The sequence below is a fragment of the Mytilus edulis genome, chromosome 9, assembly GCF_963676685.1.
Source record: "Mytilus edulis chromosome 9, xbMytEdul2.2, whole genome shotgun sequence".
Taxonomy (NCBI): domain Eukaryota; kingdom Metazoa; phylum Mollusca; class Bivalvia; order Mytilida; family Mytilidae; genus Mytilus; species Mytilus edulis.
The window spans coordinates 2,755,326-2,778,774 of NC_092352.1; the positions used below are offsets into that span (position 1 = coordinate 2,755,326).

Below are 23,449 nucleotides of genomic sequence, written 5' to 3' on the forward strand. Positions count from 1 at the left end.
TCTAGCTATATAACTGTTGCATTCAAAGATTCTACAGTTAAAGGAGTTTTCCATCATACCATTGTTCCTTATTAGACATAAGCCGATACCGATACCGATACCGAAACCAAAAATAGTAGGGAATGGAAAATGTTTATAATGTTAATTAGTTCAACCGTTTTACTCCATTAAAATTGAGAATGGAAATGGGGAATGTGTCAAAGAGACAACAACCCGACCAAATAAAAAACAACAGCAGAAGGTCACCAACAGGTCTTCAATGTAGCGATACCAAAGGAAAAGTCACACTCATAATTGAAAAGAAACTTACAAAGTCATGGCAAAAACTTAATAAATTGTTTTAAAAAATATAGCTCAATTCACTGTACCTTTTATCATGTGTTAATTATAGCAGAGGTAGAAGTGTTTCAATATATTTGTTAAAGGAGTGGTGGGCATTAAACAAATTTTAAATATATCAATTATGTATGACGGGCCTGTAAAAAATTTTAATCATGCTTTATCTGTCTAAAATAAAACAATAAAAATCATGAAACGTATTCAGCTTTATCAGTCGACATGTGTTTATAACAAGCAAATAATCCATAACCGACAAATACAATGACATTCAATAAATTAAATACAGTAACCATACCTTTCTACAGAAATAGCAACAATCTCAGTATAGATCAAACAAAAACACAATTTCATCGATTTCCCCTTAACTCCACATCATAAACAACCTTGAATTATTTCCCATAACTCAGCTGCGTTGCATTTCATAACTGTTGCCATATGTCTATGAAATTAACGAGCTCTTTGGTGTCCATTATCAATAATTATTTTTCAAGGTTTTTTTCGGTTAAATGTCTTTCCACAGAAAACGTGAATCATTTAGCATAGCTGAAAGCTCCTTATTAAATGGCGTATATAATTTTAATAATTTTTTTCTGGTTACATGTGACATTGGTGCAACTTTCTGTTTTACTTTTGTTACATGTTTACGATTCTTTGACAGAATTCCCAAATCATTCATTTGCTTTATATTTAATTCACCTAGAAGTAAAGATAAAACTCATTAGAGATCAAATCTATAGACTACTACAAACATTATATTTAAGACAATAATTCTAATTGTAATTTTATCTATCATATATATAGATTTTTAGAAAAAAAACTCTTGCAAGACAAATATTACCACACATGGTTTGTACAATCGGTTGTGTTATATTTTTCCGTATAAGAAATGAATAAATCAATTGCGTTTAACGAATCTTTAGTGGTGTCTGGTCAATAGTGGAGCATGTCCACTTTTCTACCCGGGGACACACAATGATAAAAGTAGTGTCCATGTTTCACTACCTTCAAATTTCTACTGTTGATTGTGAAATGTTGAAAGGCGCTGGTTTTTTATTTTTTTATACTGAACATACTTTAGTCTTAGATGCATGATTTTATTTATTAGTTGTTAGTGGCTTTGAACTAGCTGTCAGATAACTGCTAGTACTCTCATACCTTTTCATTGTGTCTTTTTGTGTCGGGATGTATACGTACCCGGCCACGTCAACTTGTAATTTTGTCCATCTGATGAGTTAAGCCTTTTTCAACTGATTTTTATAGTTCGTTCGTATGTTGTACTGTTTATATACCACTGTCCCAGGTTAGGGGGAGGGTTCGGATCCCGCTAAAATGTCTAACCCCGCCACATTATTTATGTAAGTGCCTGTCCCAAGTCAGGAGCCTGTAATTCAGTGGTTGTCGTTTGTTTATGTTTGTGTTACATACTTGATTTTCGTTCATTTTTTTTTTACATAAATGAGGCCGTTAGTTTTCTCGTTTGAATTGTTTTACATTGTCTTATCGGGGCCTTTTATAGCTGACTATGCGGTATGGGCTTCGCTCATTGTTGAAGGTCGTACGGTGGCCTATAATTGTTAATGTGTGTGTCATTTTGGTCTTTTGTGGATAGTTGTCTCATTGGCAATCATACCACATCTTCTTTTTTATATACACTTTTTCTGATCTTGAGAAATTTAGCCCCATCCACGAGTTTTGGAAAGATCATTTAAAAAAAAAGATGACAAACCATACGATAATGAAAATGCAAACAAGTTTAAAGAATACTTTCGATAAGATATAATTAAAGCAAAGCAGATTTATATTGATTCTAGTTATTATGAACACTTATAATTTTGAGTACAGCATATACTGAAAATTGTTGCTAACAACGAATAGAATACGGATTAATATAGTTGATAATATATGAGCTTAGAAGCGGGTTTAGAGCCAAAGCACATTCTGTATGCAGCTGCCTCGAGTTAGAAGCTGTTTATTCAGTAGTTGGATTTTGTTTTTTGTGTATCATATTTGTTTTTCGTTATAGTTTTGTACAAAAAGCAGGCCTTTATTTATGTATTTTGACTTATTTCACATTTGTCATAGCGGGACCTTTTATAGCTTACTTTGTTGTATGAATTTGCTCATCATAACAGGTAGTATGGTGACCTTTAGTAGAAAACTTTTACCTCATTTGGTTTCAGGAGGGAAAATGTCTCAATAGCAATCATACCACATCTTTTTCTTTTCATACCTAACATAAAATGTTAAATTGGAACGATTGTAGATTTTGAGCATGATCAATATAATATAAGGCATTCATGTCTAAATTTATTTTCTCAGACCACTCTTCCAAACACTAAGACGCAGATTTAAAGTTTAGGCAACGTATTATATATGTAATAAAATGTCATTCCTAAAGTGTTATCTTATATATATATAAATAAAGAAGATAAGGTGCCAATGAGACAACTCTCTATCGAAGTCAGAATTTGTAAAGTAAACCATATTATGTCAAAGTACGGCCTGCAAACGGAACCTTGGCTTACACCGAACAGCAAGCTATAAACATGATAAAATGTCCCAAAAATGACTAGTGTAAAACCATTTAAACAGAAAAACAAACAATCTTATCTTTACAATGTGTTAGCTTACCTGCTTTAAGGAATTTAAATAGTTTCGACATGTGATTGAACATATCTTTGGTATAATCTTCTGTCCTTAAAATGAAGAACTGATCTCTGGGGAAAACTTTAAACCATTCTGATAAATATACACTATAGAATCCAACATTTATTCGAGCCTGGAAAAAAAATTAAGCATTATCAAAAGAATGGTTCTCATTTTGAAAAGTCTTTTATGAATAGCAGCTGCAAGCTTTTCAATACCGAATAAGTTGGGTAATGTTTATCCAATATGCTGGTTTTCGTATCGAAGGTCGGTGGTTTTCTCCGGGCACTTCGACTTCCTCTATCAATAAAAACTGGCCGCCACGAAAAAGCCTAAATGCTGTTCTTAAAAGTGGCGTTAAACAACAAAAACCAAATCAAATCCCATATACTGGTGATTTTGTATATTGCTTTCAGGGCGGAGGAAATTGATAATTTCAAAATTGATGTCGACGCGTTTGTCATAGATGGTTAAATAAAGGCAATAGTTGTATACCGCTGTTCGATATTGGGAACTTATTATAAACATTCTCATTTTTAAGATTTATTGGGAAAAAAGAAAACTGGAATACATAGCAAAGTTTTGTTTTAGAAATTACATTTTGTTATGTTTATAATCCATGTTATTATTTATATTTATATAAAAATATTATGAGAGTCTTTACACAAATTAGTAATAATTTGTGCATATTGCGAATAAATTATATCAGTTTATTATTGGTTTATAGTGATAAGGCAAAATGCCACTGAGTTCATTGAATTAGATGTTAATAGAATTACTACTTTTTACATTGATTCGTCTTCTCGTGGAATTCCCTAAACTCAGACAGTGTACCCATCCCTTTGGGAATGCGCTTTTTAAGAGTGCTTTAATCGTCCATTTTTTTTTTAGAAAATTTCACTTTGTGAATTTTCTCCATTTTTAAAATATCATTTATATAAATAATAGTTATCAAAGGTACCAGGATTATAATGTAGTACGCTAGACGCGCGTTTCGTCTACATAAAACTCATCAGTGACGCCCATATCAAAATATTAATAAAGCCAAACAAGTACAAATTTGAAGAGCATTGAGGATTCAAAACTCCAAAAAGTTGTGCCAAATACGGCTAGGGTAATCTCTGCTTGGGATAAGAAAATCCTTAGTTTTTCGAAAATTCAAATCAGAATAAAATTACCGTTTTAAACAAACACTTTTGTAATAAAATTAATGTACACTAAATTGTAGTTATTTCCTCAAATAAATTGTTTTCTAATTTCGTATAAGGTTTTTGATTTGTCTGTCTGTCCTCCTTCTCCTTCTTTCATCTAGCTTTTTGATACATTTTTATATAACTATGTTATATTTGGTAAACATTGATCAATTTTATTCTAGTCCATATTCATATTAACAACTAGGCATGTCTTCTTAGCCATGTAAATATCTTAAAGTTATAAATGGCCATCTGACAATATATTTATTCAAGTTTCAAGCTATATATTCATGATGCTTTAGGTGATTCAATGTGACTTTCCATATCAAGCATATTAAAATCCCCTTTTTAATAACATATTTCTTTTAAGTTTACCTGGTTTGTCATTCTATATCAAATTTAAAACATGTTTTTATTTCTATTTATCTTTTTATTTTACAATTGGCAAAAAAACTTGCAAAAAATTAAAATGAACAGGAACGCACCGAAGAATTCTGAGGGAAAATGTCATTTCTTTTGCAATAAATATCAATAATTTACTGTCACCGTATTCTCTTAAATTGAGGGAAAATATTTCAATATTGATAAATGGAGAAATATAGAAACACATGATGCCTCGATTGGATTAACGCTATAAAAGGATATAACTAGAAAACTCTTTTTTTTAAATGACACCCTTCGAATTCCAATATATTATTACACAAATCAGTAAATATTCAAAGAAGTACCTTTTCGACCCATTTATATATATATGATTTGCATCATAAAGGCATCTTCGGAGACTGTTTACACGAGTACATTCATTAAAGATCTGAATAGATGAATTGACAACAACATCAAATGCAGCGCTTGTTGGAACACCACGTTTTAGGAAAAAGTAGTCCGAGTATAATCTACAAATAATTACACATTTTGAAAGGCATATGAAAAAAGTAGTTCGAGTATAATCTACAGTGAAATAGTGAGCTAGAGCAATCCAATTAAAAACCTAAAAATATTTGTAATACACTGGAAATAATCAAAAATAAGGTTTAACGTAATATGTTGCATTTTATGTTAATATATAGATTACCTATCCGGACATCGGACTCTGAATTCTCTTCAACTGAGTTTTACTATGAGTATTGTCGTGCGTTCGATTGGTTTTTTTTTTGCATTGGCTAGAGGTATAGGGGGAGGGTTGAGATCTCAAAAAACATCTTTAACCCCGCCGCATATTTGCGCCTGTCCCAAGTCAGGAGTCTCGGGCCTATGTTAGTCTTGTATTATTTTTAGTTTTAGTTTCTTGCATATAATAATATATTTGTTGATGGGCAAGCTATAGTTCATGCATTCGATAAGTTACACAATTAACAACACATAGTTGACCTATGAACCGTAGTAATAATAATAATACTTTATTCCGAAAGCGATACAGCTTTTAGGATACATATACACAATTTTACACCAATATAAGAATTTATGTTAAAATAAAGTAATGACACAATGAACAATAACAGTAACGTTTAAAGTATGAACATCAAATCAAGGCTAGAAGATCCAAGTCGGATGGAAATTGTTAGTTCTGTGCATTCACTAAAGTATTTTTTTGTTGTTAAATTATCAAATGGCCAACATTCTAAAATCCAAGTACCTGTCTATTGGATTTCGTAAAATAATTATAAATTTCATGTCTGGATTAAGATGTCTTATTAGATGTGGAGTAAGAATTTCTGGATCAGATTTATTTAGATTTTGTGGTATCTGTGGCCATCCTCTATAATCCCACATATCCATTGGAGTGCCATCACCTGAAAAGAAACACACTTTTAGCAACTGTGGCAGGGTTTATTTATACATGCATAGTTCAAGGGAGAAGACTATATAAGTTTGATTAACTTGTGCTTCAAACCTTTTGCATATCTAAGCAAATATAATATGTTTAATTGATTAATACTTCAAAATGAATTCGGTTTTATTTTATTAAAGGTGCACTTTTTTTCAATCATTAATGAAAGTGAAAAAGTGAAATATTAATATGGTTTGCAAATGTTTGCAATTTTGTAAGTAAATATTTGGATCTCATTGCATCCGATTTCATTTTCTTACTATCAGCTGCTTTATTACGAGCTCTACGTTCATCAATTCAGTATACTTAAAATTAAAAACTCGTTGAACCGATTTATTCCGATCAAATATAAAATGTAAGTATTTCATTTTAACACAAATTTATACAGTCAGACTAAACTCGAAAATTCCAAATTTCCTTAGCTGAACACATGCTTTTTGAACAAACGTACATAGAAGACATGATATCATAACGTTAAAGTTGAACTAAAGAACTGAACATCGGATGACCGCAAGTTCTGGTAGTATGTGACGAGCACTTGTCTCAGAAAAAAACATCATATTTATATACCTGAAAGTTTGGTTAAGGTGCATAGATATATTTTATTCTGTGTGGGTGATTAAAAAATGAAAGTGATTCAACGTCAACGTAATAACTATTATATTGTAGTGATATACTTATTTGGTATCAGAACACTCTGGGTTTTTGTTATATATTATATGAATATCTCTCTCTCTCTCTCTCTCTCTCTCTCTCTCTCTCTCTCTCTCTCTCTCTCTCTCTCTCTCTCTCTCTCTCTCTCTCTCTCTCTCTCTCTCTCTCTCTCTCTCTCTCTCTCTCTCTCTCTCTCTCTCTCAATATTACTAACCTGTTATCAAGTTATGATATCCTTGATCATTTACAGTGTTGCGTATATGTGCTGCTGACGAATCAAAGTATGATATGTACTCATAGAAGGTTTGTCGTCGTCTTTTTGCGTTCTGTCTTAACCAGAAACCTAAACAAACAATTGGAACTATAAGGACAACTTTAAATACCAAACAGCCTATTGTTTATGCGCATCAACTAACGCAACTTGGTAGTGATATAAAAGCTCTATGACGTTGTTTCTGGCACTACAATATAAATGTTATTTCCGTAAAAACAAACGAGAGCAAAACTCTTGATATAAATCTGACATTCATGGTTGATGAATATCAATGTAATATTACAGTTGAATACATCATTTGATTATTATAAAGCGGATTAGTAAATGGATCCTGTTAAACCCTAAGACATCGCCAAATTGATAAACCATCGATCAAGTCAATAATATATTCCTGAAACTTGACCGACTGAGAAAATTCAAAATAGAAACACGTTTTACATGACAAAGGATAAACAATAATGTTAACGGTATAAACATCACAGCCGAAAAATACAACCCTTAAAAATTTTAGATAGCACATGAATACCTCAAAACAAAACTATGAGTGTTCGCACGTGCTCCGTCAGATATCGTGTTACTCATGTAAATACAAAAACGGTCATATCTCGATTTAGTGGGTCACATTCGAAAAAGAGGACAGAATTGTGATTATGATAAATGGAACATATCCGTTGTCTTCTGTGAAAAAATATCCAAAACGGTATATCAACTCATTATGGTGTCCAAACAAAATTCACTGTTTTAAAACTCTTGATTCAACCGATTCCTTGTAAGCAGAAACTCTCTGTCAAGTAATATATCTTGTCTTAGGTGATCCGGAAGAGTGAACAGATCCTGCTCTACATGTGGCAACCGTCGTGTTGCTAATGTTATGACAAACCCGGTAAATTGTCTAATTCGACGACATAAAGAACATATCGGATATTATCTGTGAAACGGTTAATTCATAGCAGCATCCGTGAAATTTACGAAGGGATGATGTCAACTTCATGATTTCGAACTCTTAGATTAACAGCTTCCTTGTGAGCAGTAACCCTCCATCAAGGAAATCATGATAGGAGATACAAGGACGGGAATATCGTATCAATTGAAAGATATATATATACTCCGTATGCATGTGCTGATGGAATGTTGCTACATAGAAATGGGAAGTTCACAATTGGAAAGCTGAAATCATCTCTTTTGGTTCTTAGTTTTGTTTTCAACCGACCCTCATTGTCAATGTAAGACAATAAATGAGGCAGACATAGCTGTATATGTTGTACCCTTTATCTATAGTTCCTTGGGATAGATGGATTCAACATAGACATCAAATTTTGAACATGGTCTATATAACGGAAGGTAAAGTAAAAGGTTATTTTCAACTTCTTATCTAAACTCATAAGTTCCTGATTGAAGTCTTTCAATACACTTAAAATGAAAAGTTGAATCATAATTATTCACACTATTTGAAAGAATAACAAGAGGCTGTCACAACGACAGCAAACCGGATTTATCAACATTTATTTGTGTCCTGGCAATATCACAAGAACCATTACTGATGAATGGTGAAAGTGAAAATCGGCAATATCAAATTTGACCTCCATTTTGTCATCAGTATCAACATATTCAAATTTGAAAAGCTTAGATTGAATGATTCATGAGTAAATGCAACAACGTGAATGGAAACGCAATTTTACGATCTTTCAAGAACCATAACTCCTGAACGGTAAAAGTCAAAATTGTCATTATTGAACTTGACCTCTATTTTGTCATCAATAACAACATATTAAAATTTGAAAAGCTTTGGTTGAATGGTTAATGAAAAAATACACGGACACGACTGGAAACATCATTTTTCAATTTTTCAAGAACCATAACTCCTGAACGGTAAAAGTCAAAATCGTCATTATTGAACTTGACCTCCATTTTGTCATCAGTAACAACATATTAAAATTTGGGAAGCTTTGGTAGAACAGTTCTGGTGTAAATGCACGGACACGACTGGAAACTCCATTTTTCAATCTTGCAAGAACCATAACTCTTGAACGGTAAAAGTCAAAATCGTCATTTTTGAACTTGACCTCTATTTTTACTTCAGTGACAACATGTTTAAATTTGGGAAGCTTTGGTAGAACCGTTCTGGCGTAAATGCACGGACACGACATGAAACTCCATTTTCAATCTTTCAAGAACTATAACTCCTGAACAGTAAAAGTCAAAATCGCCATTATTGAACTTGACCTTCATTTAGTTGTCAGTAACAACATATTGAAATTTTAAAAGCTTTGGTTGAACGGTTCATGAGTTAATGCACGGACAACATTTGATTGCCGCCCGCCCGGCCGCCTGACCGACCAACCGACCGCCCGCCGTACATCCCCAAATCAATAACCGACATTTTTGTCACAAAAATCCTGTTAAAAAAGGATCTAAAAGAATCAAAACACCAAGAACCAGATTTACTTGAAAAAATCAATTCAAGTCGAATCTGTGTTTATTCTACGACTTAGGATTACAAGTGATTAGGGGATAACTGTATTGTATTTTAAGCTCCGAAGGCATCAATTGGTGGTATGAAGGTTGCAAATTAACTTTACTATCGACGCGTTAGCTGGACGTACCAAATGTTATCTTCATTCTAATGAACAAATAGAAAACCACGTTGACAAATACATTTCAAATCTGTCAATCGTCGTCTGCGCTTGCGCGTTCGTACTCGATCTTAGCATTAACTGTAACTTGGAATACTTACCATATCTCAACCAGCTCCACCATTTTGTTTCTTTTTCTTGGTTCCCAGTGTTCCCCTTTATTTCAGGATGTTTGGTTATTCTAGAGAAAAGATCCGTTGTTCCAGATTTGTCTATCCCAATTAACATAAAGTATGGAAGACATTTAATGGTATGGCTCACATCCCTCCAACAAGGGTTTTTAAAATTTGGCAAATACTGAAATGGTTTCTAAAAAAATGTGTCTTGTGTAGAGTTCATGAACAAATCGTTGCATTTTACAGATTTGAAAGAAGAGAAAGCGGCAAACTACTTCATTGAGAACGAGGACGGATGGATTGTTTACTGGCAAACATGTTTAACCCTGCCAAATTGTATATGTGTTTGTTTTCCAGAATATCATTAATGCTGTTCATGGCTGTTAGTTTCATTTGCGTTCCGTTTATTATTTGTCTTTAATCGATTTGATGATATTTTTATTTTTTTTTGTTGAACATTTTGTCGCATTGTGGAAGGTCGAACTATGACCTTTAGTCTATGTAATCTATGTCATTGAACAGGTTAGATATTTGTCTCATTGGCAATTATTCCACATATCCTAAATTTATAATGTCATAAAGGATACACGGAGCAACTCAATGATTAAAAATATCGTCGACAACAGATGGGTGTCTAGAAAGTATACTTAACCAATATGGGTCTATAATACATGTGATTATTTTTGACAATAACAAAGATCTCCCATAAACATTGATATCAGATTTCACATAAGAATTGACTAAAATACAAACCATGCACAGAATGTCATCACCACTTGTATTTTGTCTTTTGTGTTGGCAGTACTTCTCTTGATACTTCCAGCTGTTAAATCCAATGGGTCTGTTTGTATGTCTTTTGTCATATACGTTGAATTCTAAAATAAATCTTAGTTTATTTAAGACACACACAGTCAAAATAGCAAGTATATAAGCTATTAGAATTCTTATCATGGTATTACATCGATGAATTAATCGCCAAGAATGTTCCATGTTGTCGTTGAGTCGAGATGAACGGTCGTCATAGCATGTCTGAAAGAAAAAAAAGAAAAACATTCATATAATCGTAGACATTTCTTGCTTTGGGATATAATAATTCTTATTCTATGAAAATCCACATTCTATCAGAATAAAAAATCTACTTGCCGATTTTTCTTGTATTCGTTCAAACAAGAATTCATTCTGAACCTTCAAAAAGAAAATAAGGACAGAGTCAAAATTACAAAAAAATATAAAATGCCCAAAACCTTAATAGACAATTGATAAGAATGTTAATAAGACTAAAAAACGAAAGAAAATAATACTTTGAATTTTGGCATCACAGTAGAAAACGTAGGAAGGAAGTTAAGTTGCCATACAAATTTTAACTTTTAAAAATTCGATCAAAGTTATAAAATTATATAATTAATAAAAATATTATTTACCAACAGAACATCTCTTCAGTTTCTTGTATATACCTTGAGGTAATCGAAGAAGTTGCTAATAGAACATGTAATCACTGATTAAGATGTCAAGATGCACGTAAGTCGTTCACCTTAATGTGAGGTATTGCCGGTGAAAGACAAATTGATAAATATCAAAATATTATAATGAAATATAAAATGTAAAAATAATCACATACGCGGGTTATTTAGTGTGCACAACAATTTTTTTATGTTAGCATTTCTCTAAAGACTACGCGGGTAATTCATTGTGCACCACACATTTTATGCTATTTATTCAGGCAGAAAACATATTACAGCCATTCCGGAAATGAATTGTAACAATAAACAATAATTGACTTCGGATGAGGTTAATACAATGATTTATCAACCCCGAAATATGAAGGCCAAGGGTGAATGTCATATCTCTTGCGTTGATAAATGAAATCAATTGAAATCAAATGTCAACAATTGTTTTACGATATGACTTTTTATCATTCTCCATTTTTCTAGTATTTGTTCAAGATACTTTTTTTTACTTATAAAACTTCTCCCTGATTTATATTAAATATATCATATTGTTTTGCAGTTGCTAATTAATATAAGTTGAAATATCCAATAACTTTCACTCAAAACAAATATACACAAAAAAAGAAGGACCAAAAGCAATTGAAAAAGAAAAAAAAACGGGAATTTACTTGACGTCGTGAACCTACGTCATTGAAGTATCTATATTTAGGTACACGGACGCTTTTCCAAATCTTGTATTTACCTATTTTTTACTGCAGTGAGTATTACAATTTATATAGTTTGCTACTGATCCCCTATGGATCCATGGAAGGTTAGAGGGTGAGTCCAGAGGCGAAATGCCTTGTGGATTTTATTTTCCTTCTAAGGTCCGTATAACGAATGTATTGCATGCTAAACTTTTCTACAGTAGACGCAACTTCGTGAACCCCAAACAAAATTTTCTAACCATCATTGATACACAGGTGGTCATCACGTGACAGTTTTTAACCAATTAAAACGTGATTATTTACCAGCGATGCTTTTTATCAATGATGATTTCCTATACTTTTAGTCAATGAAAAAACATACATTTTTTAGTCATATGATGATTCCTGATGATATACAAAATGGATTTTTATGAATTATCCGTATTGTTTTGCGTTTACTTTTCTACAATGGCCAGAGGAATAGGGGGAAGGGTGAGATCTCATAAACATGTTCAAGCACGCCGCATGTTTGCCCCTGTCCCAAGTCAGGAGCCTCTGGCCTTTGTTAGACTTGTATTATTTTAATTTTAGTTTCTTGTGTACAATTTGGAAATTGGTATGGCGTTCATTATCACTAAACTAGTATATATTGGTTAGTGGTCAGCTGAAGGACGCCTCCGGGTGCGGGATTTTTTCGCTACATCGAAGACCTGTTGGTGACCTTCTGCTGTTGTTTTTTTCTATGGTCGGGTTGTTTTCTCTTTGACACATTCCCCGTTTCCATTTTCCATGTTATTTTACAATGCATAAGCGCTGATTCTTGAAATAGAAACGAGGCACTATACTTCAGCTACTGAACAAATGGGTGCCTACAAGGACTCATCAATGTGATAGATATATAGTATACTATTATATAATAGTATAATACATACAATAAGTCTTTCTTTTGAAGGGGATTATACAAGCCCGTCATATCAAATCAGCCAATTTCTCTGAAACATTCTTTTCTTTCCAGCGTATTTCTTCACAGATCAGTTTGAAAATTTCATTGCTTCAAAAGTCCAATGTCGTGTATACTTAACAATCCTCCTAATTTTTCGTGTCAATACTGGGTATTTGACGAGTCGTTGGTACTTCAAAAGGGACTCAGTGACGTTTCTTGAAAGACGGGGGTTAAATTTACAAAAATGTAAAATTTCCGAATCCTAAATAGACAATTGATAAGAACATTTTAAAAATCACAAACATACTGAGCTCTCAGGGAAATTAGAAACAGAAAGTCCCTAGTAGCATTAAATGGCAAAATCAAATGATAAAACACATCAAACGAATGGACAACAACTGTCATATTCCCGACTTGGTGCAAGCATTTTCGAATATAGAAAATGATGGATTCAACCTGAGGTTTAAAATGTTGATAAGACTCAAAAACGAAAAATTATTAATTGTTTAAATTTTGTCTTCAGAGTAGAAAATCATAGTAAGGAAATTGAGTTGCCATTCAAATTTAAACTTTCAAAATTTCGATCAACGTTATATATAGATAAAGTTATTAATTACCTAATGGACACTTTTAAGATTGAGGACTATTTCTATAGCTTCAAGCATAAACATCGAAGTAATCGAATAAGTAACTTGTTTTAACTAGATAGTTAATAGGTAGTTATCACGTTTGGTTATACCAGGAACATGAAATCACCGATGCATGTAGGTCGTTCACCTTAATGTATGTCATTTCCAGTGCAAAGCAGATTGATAAATTAATCTAAATATTGTAATGAAATATATATCAGTCTATGGAAGAAGCGTATCGATAAAAAATGTTCTTATATCACAAAGCGATGTTGTCTAATATCAATTGTAAATATGCAGACATTTCATGCGGAAAATGTTGTTTTCGGCAACGAAAACTTAACTTAAGAAAATACTATCTTTAAAACTTATTGTTCAAATATAAACAACAATTGAGTCTAAATATACATTGAGAAGTTAGTTAGAAGCTAAAGTTTATGTCCGTTTTAAATTCGAAGTGCTATGTTTTTCTAAAATACATAAATAAACAATGCGATGATTTTAAAATATCAATGCGATACTTTTAAAATATCATAGCAGTGTTTTTCTGATATCAATATTAGTACCGATTAGTATTAATATTAGACTGTTGTACCCATTTTTTGACAATTTTACCTATTGTGTCTGTTTTGTTCACGCATCGTTGTAAATATGACAGAATTTGATGAGACTGTCATACACGTGAGAGGTTAAGCGCTATAAAACCAGGTTCAATCCACCATTTTCAAAACTTGCAAATACCAGTACTGAGTCAGATATATGACAGTTGTTATCTATTCGTTTGGTGTGTTTTATCATTTGATTTTACCAATTAATAAGGGACTTTCTGTTTGGAATTTCCTCGGAGTTCAGTATTTTTGTGATTTTAATTCTTAGTAGTAATGTATGTAAATAAGCAGTTTTAAGACCATTCCTTCAATTCAAATTGTTTTTGGTAACATCTTACAAATTTCTCAATTATTTTTGGAAGCAAAACTAATCAAATAAGGGTTTAATAAACCATGCCGTAATCAAATAGCTGAGTATCAAAATGAATGTTCACATATATAACATTTCGCAAATTTTATAATGAACGCACAGAAATAATATATATCCGATATGCTCGCAACGCTCACATGGTAGACTTTTATTGGATAACAATGAAACGAACTTGTGACTTAGATAAATCATACTGTCCTCGTTCAGATTGATTTGACAAAATCTGTCCTGTACTTTTGAATCTCCTTTTTTTTTACAAATTAGACCGTTGGTTTTCTGTTTGAATGGTTTAACACTAGCAATGTTCTTGTTCCTATATAACGTGGTGTTCGCTGTGAGCCAAGGCTCCGTGTTTAAAGACTTACTTTGATCTATAATTGGTTTACTTTAAACAAATTATTACTTTGATGGAAAGTTGTCTCATTCGAACTCATGCACCATCTTCTTATATCTATATATAAATCTTTAAAATGTCCCCTTCTAAATAACTGCTTTCCAGTCCTCCAATTGAACGATCTAAATGTATGAATATAGAAAAGATATATACACATTTCTAACGTCAAAAGACATTTACATCTTATTTATTTGTGTTCTAAACATTTTTTTTTAAATACTCATTGAAGAAATGAATGTATAACCAGTGATACGGATTGTTATTTTGCACTAAGAAATGTTCGCGTATTTATACGGTCGGTTACTAGCCAAAACTCTGTGGCAAATCTCTGTGGCAACAATACATCGGTATGCCCTCACGGTCATCGCGATGTAAACACGATTATGTTCATAGAGATGTCGATTAACCAACGGGAAAAGTCTTTGATATCCAAAAAGAACTGTTTTTCTTCTCAATATCTTTTTCTATGTTAATAATAAATACATTTTCTGTTTGACAAGATTTTTGATTTTCGTTTTATCTGAAGTTGTCCAATTTATAGTCTTAGGCTACTCAGTTGGTATCTTCAAAGTTCGGGACATCAGCATTTGTACATTTTAATTTGTTTGGATTATTGATTATACCATTTGACTATTTATTGTAATTTGGAGCTGTATTGGATTGGATTGTTTGAATGAATGTTCCTTTTAAGAAATGATATTTTTGTCTATTTCGATATTACCAAAGTGGAAAGGCTATAGCAGTGTGACTAGTATATTATAATGTAATAGGTCCGTAGACGTATTTGCAATCGAATTCAAATTCCGCCATTGCATCATAACTTCAAATAGAATTATAAAAAATAAGATGTAGTATGATTGCCAATGAGACAACTGTCCACAAGAGACCAAAATAACACAGAAATTAACAACTATAGGTCACCGTACGGCCTTCAACAATGAGCAAAGTCCATACCACATAGTCAGCTATAAAAGGCCCGATAAGACAATGTTAAGCAATTCAAACGAGAAAACTAACGGCCTTATTTATTTAAAAAAAATGAACGAAAAACAAATATGTAACACATAAACAAACGATAACAACTGAATTACAGGCTCCTGACTTCGGACAGGCACACACATAAATAATGTGGCGGGGTTAAACATGTTAGTTAGTCGGTTAAAGCATGTGATTTAAAACATTAGACTGAACATATTATTAACACTTTCAACTATCAATAGGGTCAAGAAAATTTTTTGAAATGATAAGTTCATGTAAGTGTTAATTTTGTTACAGTTACAGTTACGAAATTTTAGTAATATTAATCCTAAAACATTAAACCGGTCATGATCTAAGTTTGTGAATGATGTTGGCAGTTTCTTGACATGCATTGTGCCGTGTCAACGTATTCAATGTATACTAGAAAACTATAGCAGTAATATTAGAAAAGTGTCGCACTCCTAATTTTTTAATATTAAAAAATCATCGCTATGATATAAGACAAATATCGCATTGATATTTTAAAATATAGCAGTATCGTTGACTTATAGGTGATTTTGGCGTAACAAACAATTAAATTCATCTCAATTGCATTCCACTGAATTTGCTACATGATATTTAAAGAAGGTGTACATCTACAAATGATAAATCGTGCATTTATGTTTCCTTTATTCAATTAATCAATGTTCTCGTTTAAATACACCTTGCTTGCTATTACATGAAATAACTCATGACAATTATACCCCAGACGTATGTCGTGTTGAAAGTCACCCTGTTTTAAGAAAAGAGTCATTACTTCATACCGAGATAGTTGCCTTTCTTCGTACAATTGCTAACATTCGTCTGAAATTTCTCACAATGCAACTCGTTGATATAAGACAATATCGCTCGTTGATATAAGAAAAGCTTTTATCGAATCGCTTCTTACATAGACTGTATATGGTGCACCATTTTTGTTAACCACAGCGGTTAAGAACAGATGGCCTGATTACCAATGAGACAACTCTCTATCCAAGTCACAATTTTTAAAATCAAATACAAGCAACAGTAGCATACGGCTGTTCAAAAGTCATAAATCGATTGAAAAAAAAAATCCTTGTTACAAACTAAAATCAATGGAAAAACATCAACAATAACTTGTATTAATCTAGTAAAGAACATAACTTTGAAGTTACTTGATATGTTTTCTCTAACTGGGTAGTTTTGTTTTGGCATGCCGGGGCCTGTTTAATTTTATACCAGTTATGGTGTTTGTTCATTGTTGAAAACAGTGGTCTATAGCTATTTAAACTCTTTGGAAGTTGCCTTGGTCATAGTGTTGCGTCTTCTTATACCTATAAAGTTTAAATTTGTTTGGTAATCATTATTGGTTTTATTTAGATTAAAAAACACATTTCGGGCCATTAAAAATGTGTAATTGAAAGAGATAATGTCACCCGAGAATGATTTAAATGTATTGGAAAACAAATATCAGGAAATGAATACTATAGCGTGAAGTAAAAACTATTTTGACAGCAACAGTTGGAAGGTTTTGAATTGGATACACTTTTTCAGTGTTACTTCCGTGTTTCACAGTCATTTCTTTAACGTGTAAGTTGTACAATTATTGATAATTTTATAATATATTGTTGTTCTAGTTTGCTTGCGTGCATGGAGAGATAATTTTAAAAATGGAAACGGTAGTTTGGCCTAGAATAAACCACATGCCTTTTACCTTGTTTTTCTAGTTTAGTGTGCAATTACTCTTATTGGTTAAGTGGTAGGTGTTTTCACGTTTTTTATATTTAAATATTAAGCAAAGTTTTTACTATCGGTCAGAAAAACCTGTCATGTTTATATTTCTTTTCCTCACAATCACTTTGATACTGCAGGCTATTGTATTGGTGTTTTTTTTCTCTTTTTTTGGGGTGGAGGGTATTTTTGTTTTTGCTTTGGCTTTTTTAAAATGACATTGATGTGTAGATTAAATAAGGGAATTGAATTGTATAATTAATTCCGAAATATAAAGATAGGCGGCAACAAGCGTTATGTTCGTTGATAATTTGTAACACTCCAAAACGTGTCTGATTCATTCAAACGTATCCGATTCCCACAAACGTATCCTATTCCCCAAAACGTGTCCGATTCCTCAAACGTATCCGCTTCCCCCAAACGTGTCCGATTCCCCTAAACGTGTCCTATTTACACAAACGTATCCGTAATACTCAAGTTTGCCCAAACGTGTTCGATTTCATAACCCAAAAACGTGTCCGATATTTTTTATTCGCCGAAACTGTTAAACGAAACAATAAATATTAATCGGTACCAGCTTTATAATTAAATACGCTAGACGCGCATTTCCTCTACATAAGAATTATCAGTGAAGCTCAGATCAAAACAGTTAAAAAGCCAAACAAGTACAAATTTGAAGAGCATAGAGGACCCAAAGTTCTAAAATGTTGTGCCAAATACGGCTAATGTCATCTATTCCTTGGATAAGAACATTCTTTTAGAAAAATTCAAAGATTTGTTATAGGAAATTTATAAAAATGACCATATAATAGATATTTATGTCAACAGCGAAGTGCTGACTACTGGTCTGGTGATACCCTCGGGGACAAACAGTCTACCATCAGTGGCATCGACGCAGTTGTGTAAATAGTTATCAAAGGTACCAGGATTATAATTGAATATGCCAGACGCACATTTTGTCTACAAACTGAAACTTTTTTCGAAACAGGCGTCTGGCGTATTGAATTATAATCCTGGTACCTTTGATAACTATAAGTTATAAAAAAACAAAAGAATTGTGTCAACTGGACCAGCTTTTATAGTATAAAAGCCCCTGAATTGGTATATGATTCACTTTTTGTTTGCTTTGGAAATTCCGTATATCGTCAAGTTATCGGAATTCCAAAAGGGTCTAACTGTGCACTACTTATTGCGGACCTGTTTCTACATTGTTATGACTAATGTTGACTTTAATATGTACACTAAAGAGGTGGTTCAGCCTGTTGAACTAACTTTAAAGAAAGCTAATACTAACAATAAACACTGCCCTTTCCTGGATCTTGATATATATATCTTTTATACCTAAATTTATGATAAAGATATGATTTTTCATTTCCAATTGTTAATTATCTATTTTAGATGGTGACGTTCCCTTGTCACCATCTTATGATTTTTATATATATATCAACTTGTTCAATGCGCTCTTTTATGTAACAACGTATTTGATTTTAAAGAAAGAAATTTGCATATTACTGAAAAATTATTACACCAGGGTTTTCGATATCACAAACTAGTCGAAATAATTACTAAATTTTATCATCGGTACAAGTCAACATTCAATATGTAGACATCTTATACGCTCAGCTATTTCACATCCAATCTTTTAAAGTTATTATTCTTAACAAAGCATAAACATGTCGACATTCACCTCAAAAAGCTTACCAAACCTTTAAAGAGACTTATGAAGAAGGAAATATAGTAACGATACAGTTGTTCGGTAAATAAATATGACAGATTTTGATTTTAATATTGATTCACTCATAGGGTCTATTGTAGACGAATCGTGCGTATGGCGTAAATCTGAATTTTAATCCTGGTATATATGATTAGTTTGTTTATTGGCATGATACGGGTTATGTTCTTCTCGTATATTTAATCACGATATGATTCTAAACCCCTGACAGCAGGGACTGTGCTTAATTTTCATATGATGAAGACATTATCTTTCAATCGGTTTAACTTAGGTCTTTAGTTGGCATGTCAGTTACTGCTTGTAGTCGTTTGAATCGGAGTCTCGTCAGACACTTGCAGAAACAAGAAGATCAAATAAGCCAGATTATTTAATTTCACTTTCAGATATACTGATGATGTTCTTTTCATTAACAAACCGAAATTTTCTAATTGAGTTCCAGTAATATATCCCCCAGCACAAGAAATTAAAGGAAAAACAACACGGCTTCCTCTGCCTCATGTTTGACATACACAGTCATCTCAGTACCAGAATCTATAACAAACGAGACGATTTTAATTTTGAAATTATAAATTTTCCCCAATTTTTCCAAAAAGATTCATCAGAAGGTACTTAGATAGTTATCAAAGGTACCAGGATTATTAGTTAGTACGCGAGACGCGCGTTTTGTCTTCATAAGACTCATCAGTGACGCTCATAACAAAATATTTATAAAGCCAAATGAGTACAAAGTTGAAGAGCATTGAGGAACCAAAATTCCAAAAAGTTGTGCCAAATACGGCTAAGGTAATCTATGCCTGGGATAAGAAAATCCTTAGTTTTCGAAAAATTCTAAGTTTTGTAAACCGGAAATTTATGAAAATGACCACATTATTGATATTCATGTCAACACCTAAGTTAGACCTTGTTGATAAAAAGTAAAATCACAAAAATTCTGAACTCAGAGGAAAATCAATTTGGAAAGTCCATAATCACATAGCAAAATCAAATAACAAAACGCATCAAAAACGAATGGACAAGAACTGTCAAATTCCTGACTTGGTACAGGCATTTTCAAATGTAGAAAATGGTGGATTAAACCTGGTTCTATAGCGCTAACCCTCTCACTTTAATAACAGTCTCATCAAATCCCGCTACATTTACATGATGCGTTAAATAAACAGTCACAATTAATAAAATAGTCAAAATATGGGTACATCAGTCATCATCGTATAACAATTTTAAAAAGAACAATTTAACAGGACACAAAAACATCTACTATCTACGAACACATGGATTGATATGAGTGTCTGACGTCAGAAAAATTATATACGTCACATAAATTTGTCGTTAAATGTGCATACAAACAATTTTAAAATGTACATAGGCAATGTACGCATACAGGGTTAAAAAAATCAAAAGTATGTAAGAATAAATCACAGAAATAGACCGAGATTCAAACTAGTCCAAAGTTATACATGTACATAGAATTTATGAGAATCCAAAAATGTTTTAAAAATCGTATCAGCTGCATAAATAATACATGATGGTCTTGATGCATAGATTCTGCTTACTGACGTTGCTTATCATCTTAACAGCGTGTTATATTGTTCTTTTATTTGTCTTTGTTCAATTATTTATTAAAGTCATTTCGTACCTTGGCAAAAACCATTTCGTACCCTGACCATTTCGTACCTTAACCATTTCGTACCTCACGGAAGATTTACATATATGTCATTTCGTACCTCATGGAAGATTTATAACTGTTTCAGATTTATGCCATTTCGTACCTCATAGAGATTGTATTATACTATTGTTCTCTGCTGTCTATTTATGTTTTCTATTATGTAATATATGTCGTTAATTTTGCCATAACATGTCTATGCTTTGCAATAAAGATTCATTCATTCATTAATATGAATTTTACTGTTTGATCTCTTAATGTTATATCCAGTTGACGTGGCTCGGTACTTATACATCTCGTCGATGGGTTTGTTTTATCTTTCATTTTTACTCGTGTTTTTTGTATATGCGACATTTGGTTCTCATAACGTGACTATGTACTTTAATATATCCCGTCTTTATGTTATTGTTCTATTATAAATCATTATGATATTGTTCTATTATAAATTCTAAAATACTTTGAACGACCAACGACAAAATTAGTATACTCGCGTAGTGGTATTTACCATATGTGGATTCTTAAAATTTCTAAAGAACTTAGTTCTGTGTAATTCTAAATCTTTGTCTGTTTCGGAAATTAATTCTAACATAAATTTTGATTTTTTAACCCTGTAGACTATCATTGCAAATGTGAAGTTGTATATTATTTGAATACACATTGAACGATAAAATTTCTTCCTATTTGACTTTTACTTTTTCTGACGTCAAACATGCGAAGCAGTGAATGAGCTTTTTTAATTTGGTCGATGCTTTTTGTGCTTTTTGTAAATGTAACTATATTTTGACTATTTTACCTATTATGTCTTTTTTTGTTCACATATCGTTGTAAATAAACTCATCATAGATACCAGGACTTGATTTTGTATATACGCCAGACGCGCGTTTTGTGTACAAAAGAATCATCAGTAACGTTCGAATCCAAAAAAAGTTAAAAAGATAAATATCACAAAATTTGATGTGACTGTCATACAAATGATAGGTTTAGCGCTATAAAACCAGGTTCTATCCACTATTTTCTACATTTCAGGAATATTACAGTTTTTGTTCTCCGTTTGATATGTTTAATCATTTGATTTTGGCAATTGATTATGGACTTTCCTTTTAATTTTCCTTGCAGTTCAGTATTGTTGAGATTTTACTTTTTTGTTAATTTATGTATCATTGTCATTTTGCTACGTTAATGTCGTTGCATATTCTGACATCGGACTCAAACTTCTTATTACTAAGTTTTACTGTGTGTATTGGTATGTGTTTTGGCTAGGGGTATAGGGGGATAGTTGGTTGAGATCACAAAAACTTGTTTTAACCCGCCGTTATTTTGTGTCTTTGTTAGTATTGAATGATTTTTAATTTTAGTTTATCTATATTTTTGGAGTTTAGTGTGACGTTTATTGTCATGAAATAAATACAGTACAAGTATATACAAGAACACTCAAGACAGAGAAATATATACCTAAAAATTTAAGTTACTCGTACATTTTGACACGTTGAACATGGAATAGCAACGGATAATTTAAATTAATTTAGTACAGTACACAAGAACAGCCTTATACAATTACGAAAAAAGGAAAAATCACAAAAATACCGAACTACTCCGAGGAAAATTAAAAACGTAAAGACCATTATTAAAGACAAAATCAAAGCTTAAACACATCAAACAAATAGAAAACAACTTTCATATTCCTGCATTGGTACAGGCATTTTCGTATGTAGAAAATGGTGGACAATACCTGGTGTTATAGCTAGCTAAACCTCTCACTTGTATGACAGTCGTACAAAATTCCGTAATATTGAAAACGACGAGGGAACAAAACAAATAGACAAAATAGGTAAAAATGTCAAAATTGAGGTACAGCAGTCAATTTTGTGTTATAATCTTAATCATTATGAAAACAAACAAATATGTAACAAAGAAACACAAAACGGCACATAGACAAAGCACATTAACAAGAGTACAAGAATTTACGATAGCACAATAACACAATTAGGGAATGTATAAGTACAGAGCCAAGTTCTATGTAACAAATACCACGACAAATTATACCTCTAGCTCCTAATCTTTCAACTCAGAAACTGGTGAAGTCTTAGTGACACATGTAAGATCTTGAAAAGCAAAAAAAATGGAAAATATACATCCCATGTGCAGGTGAAGTTGGTATAAAGCTACTAAGGTGGATGAAGTTGATAATTTCTTAATTAAAATCGTATCTTTTGTCAGATTTTGGTACTGAGATGACCGTGTATGTAAAGTTCGAGATATCAGTATATAAATGAGGCAGATGAAGTCGTGTCTGTTGTTTCTTTAATTTCTTGTTCTGAAAGATCTAGTTGTTGTCCATTCGTTTGTGTTTTGTCATTTGATTTGTTTTGATTTGCTTAAGAACTTATAGTTTTGAATTTTCCTCGGAGTTCAGTATTTTTGTGATTTTACTTTTTAAAACCCAATCAGAAAGGTTTTGGATTGTTAATGGAAAGGACATCATCAATATATTTGTATGTTAAATTGAATAACCTGGTTTCTTTGATCTTCCTGTTTTTGACAAGTCTCTGAAAGAACTCCGACACAGATAAATGTTTTTGTAGTTCCT

At 32.2% G+C, this 23,449-nt stretch overlaps 1 protein-coding gene across 1 annotated transcript; it reads right to left on the reverse strand.

The window, feature by feature from the left end:
- Window positions 1–492: 492 nt before the first annotated feature.
- On the reverse strand, window positions 493–9,865 carry LOC139489385 (carbohydrate sulfotransferase 15-like). Its single transcript, XM_071275698.1, has 7 exons — window positions 9,669–9,865; window positions 6,875–7,003; window positions 5,812–5,968; window positions 4,969–5,071; window positions 2,971–3,118; window positions 938–1,035; window positions 493–507 (listed from the first exon to the last, which is right to left on the reverse strand). The coding sequence occupies exons 1-7, from the start codon at window positions 9,793–9,795 to the stop codon at window positions 493–495; spliced, it is 777 nt and encodes a 258-aa protein (XP_071131799.1). The 5' UTR covers window positions 9,796–9,865.
- Between the last annotated feature and the right edge of the window lie 13,584 nt (window positions 9,866–23,449).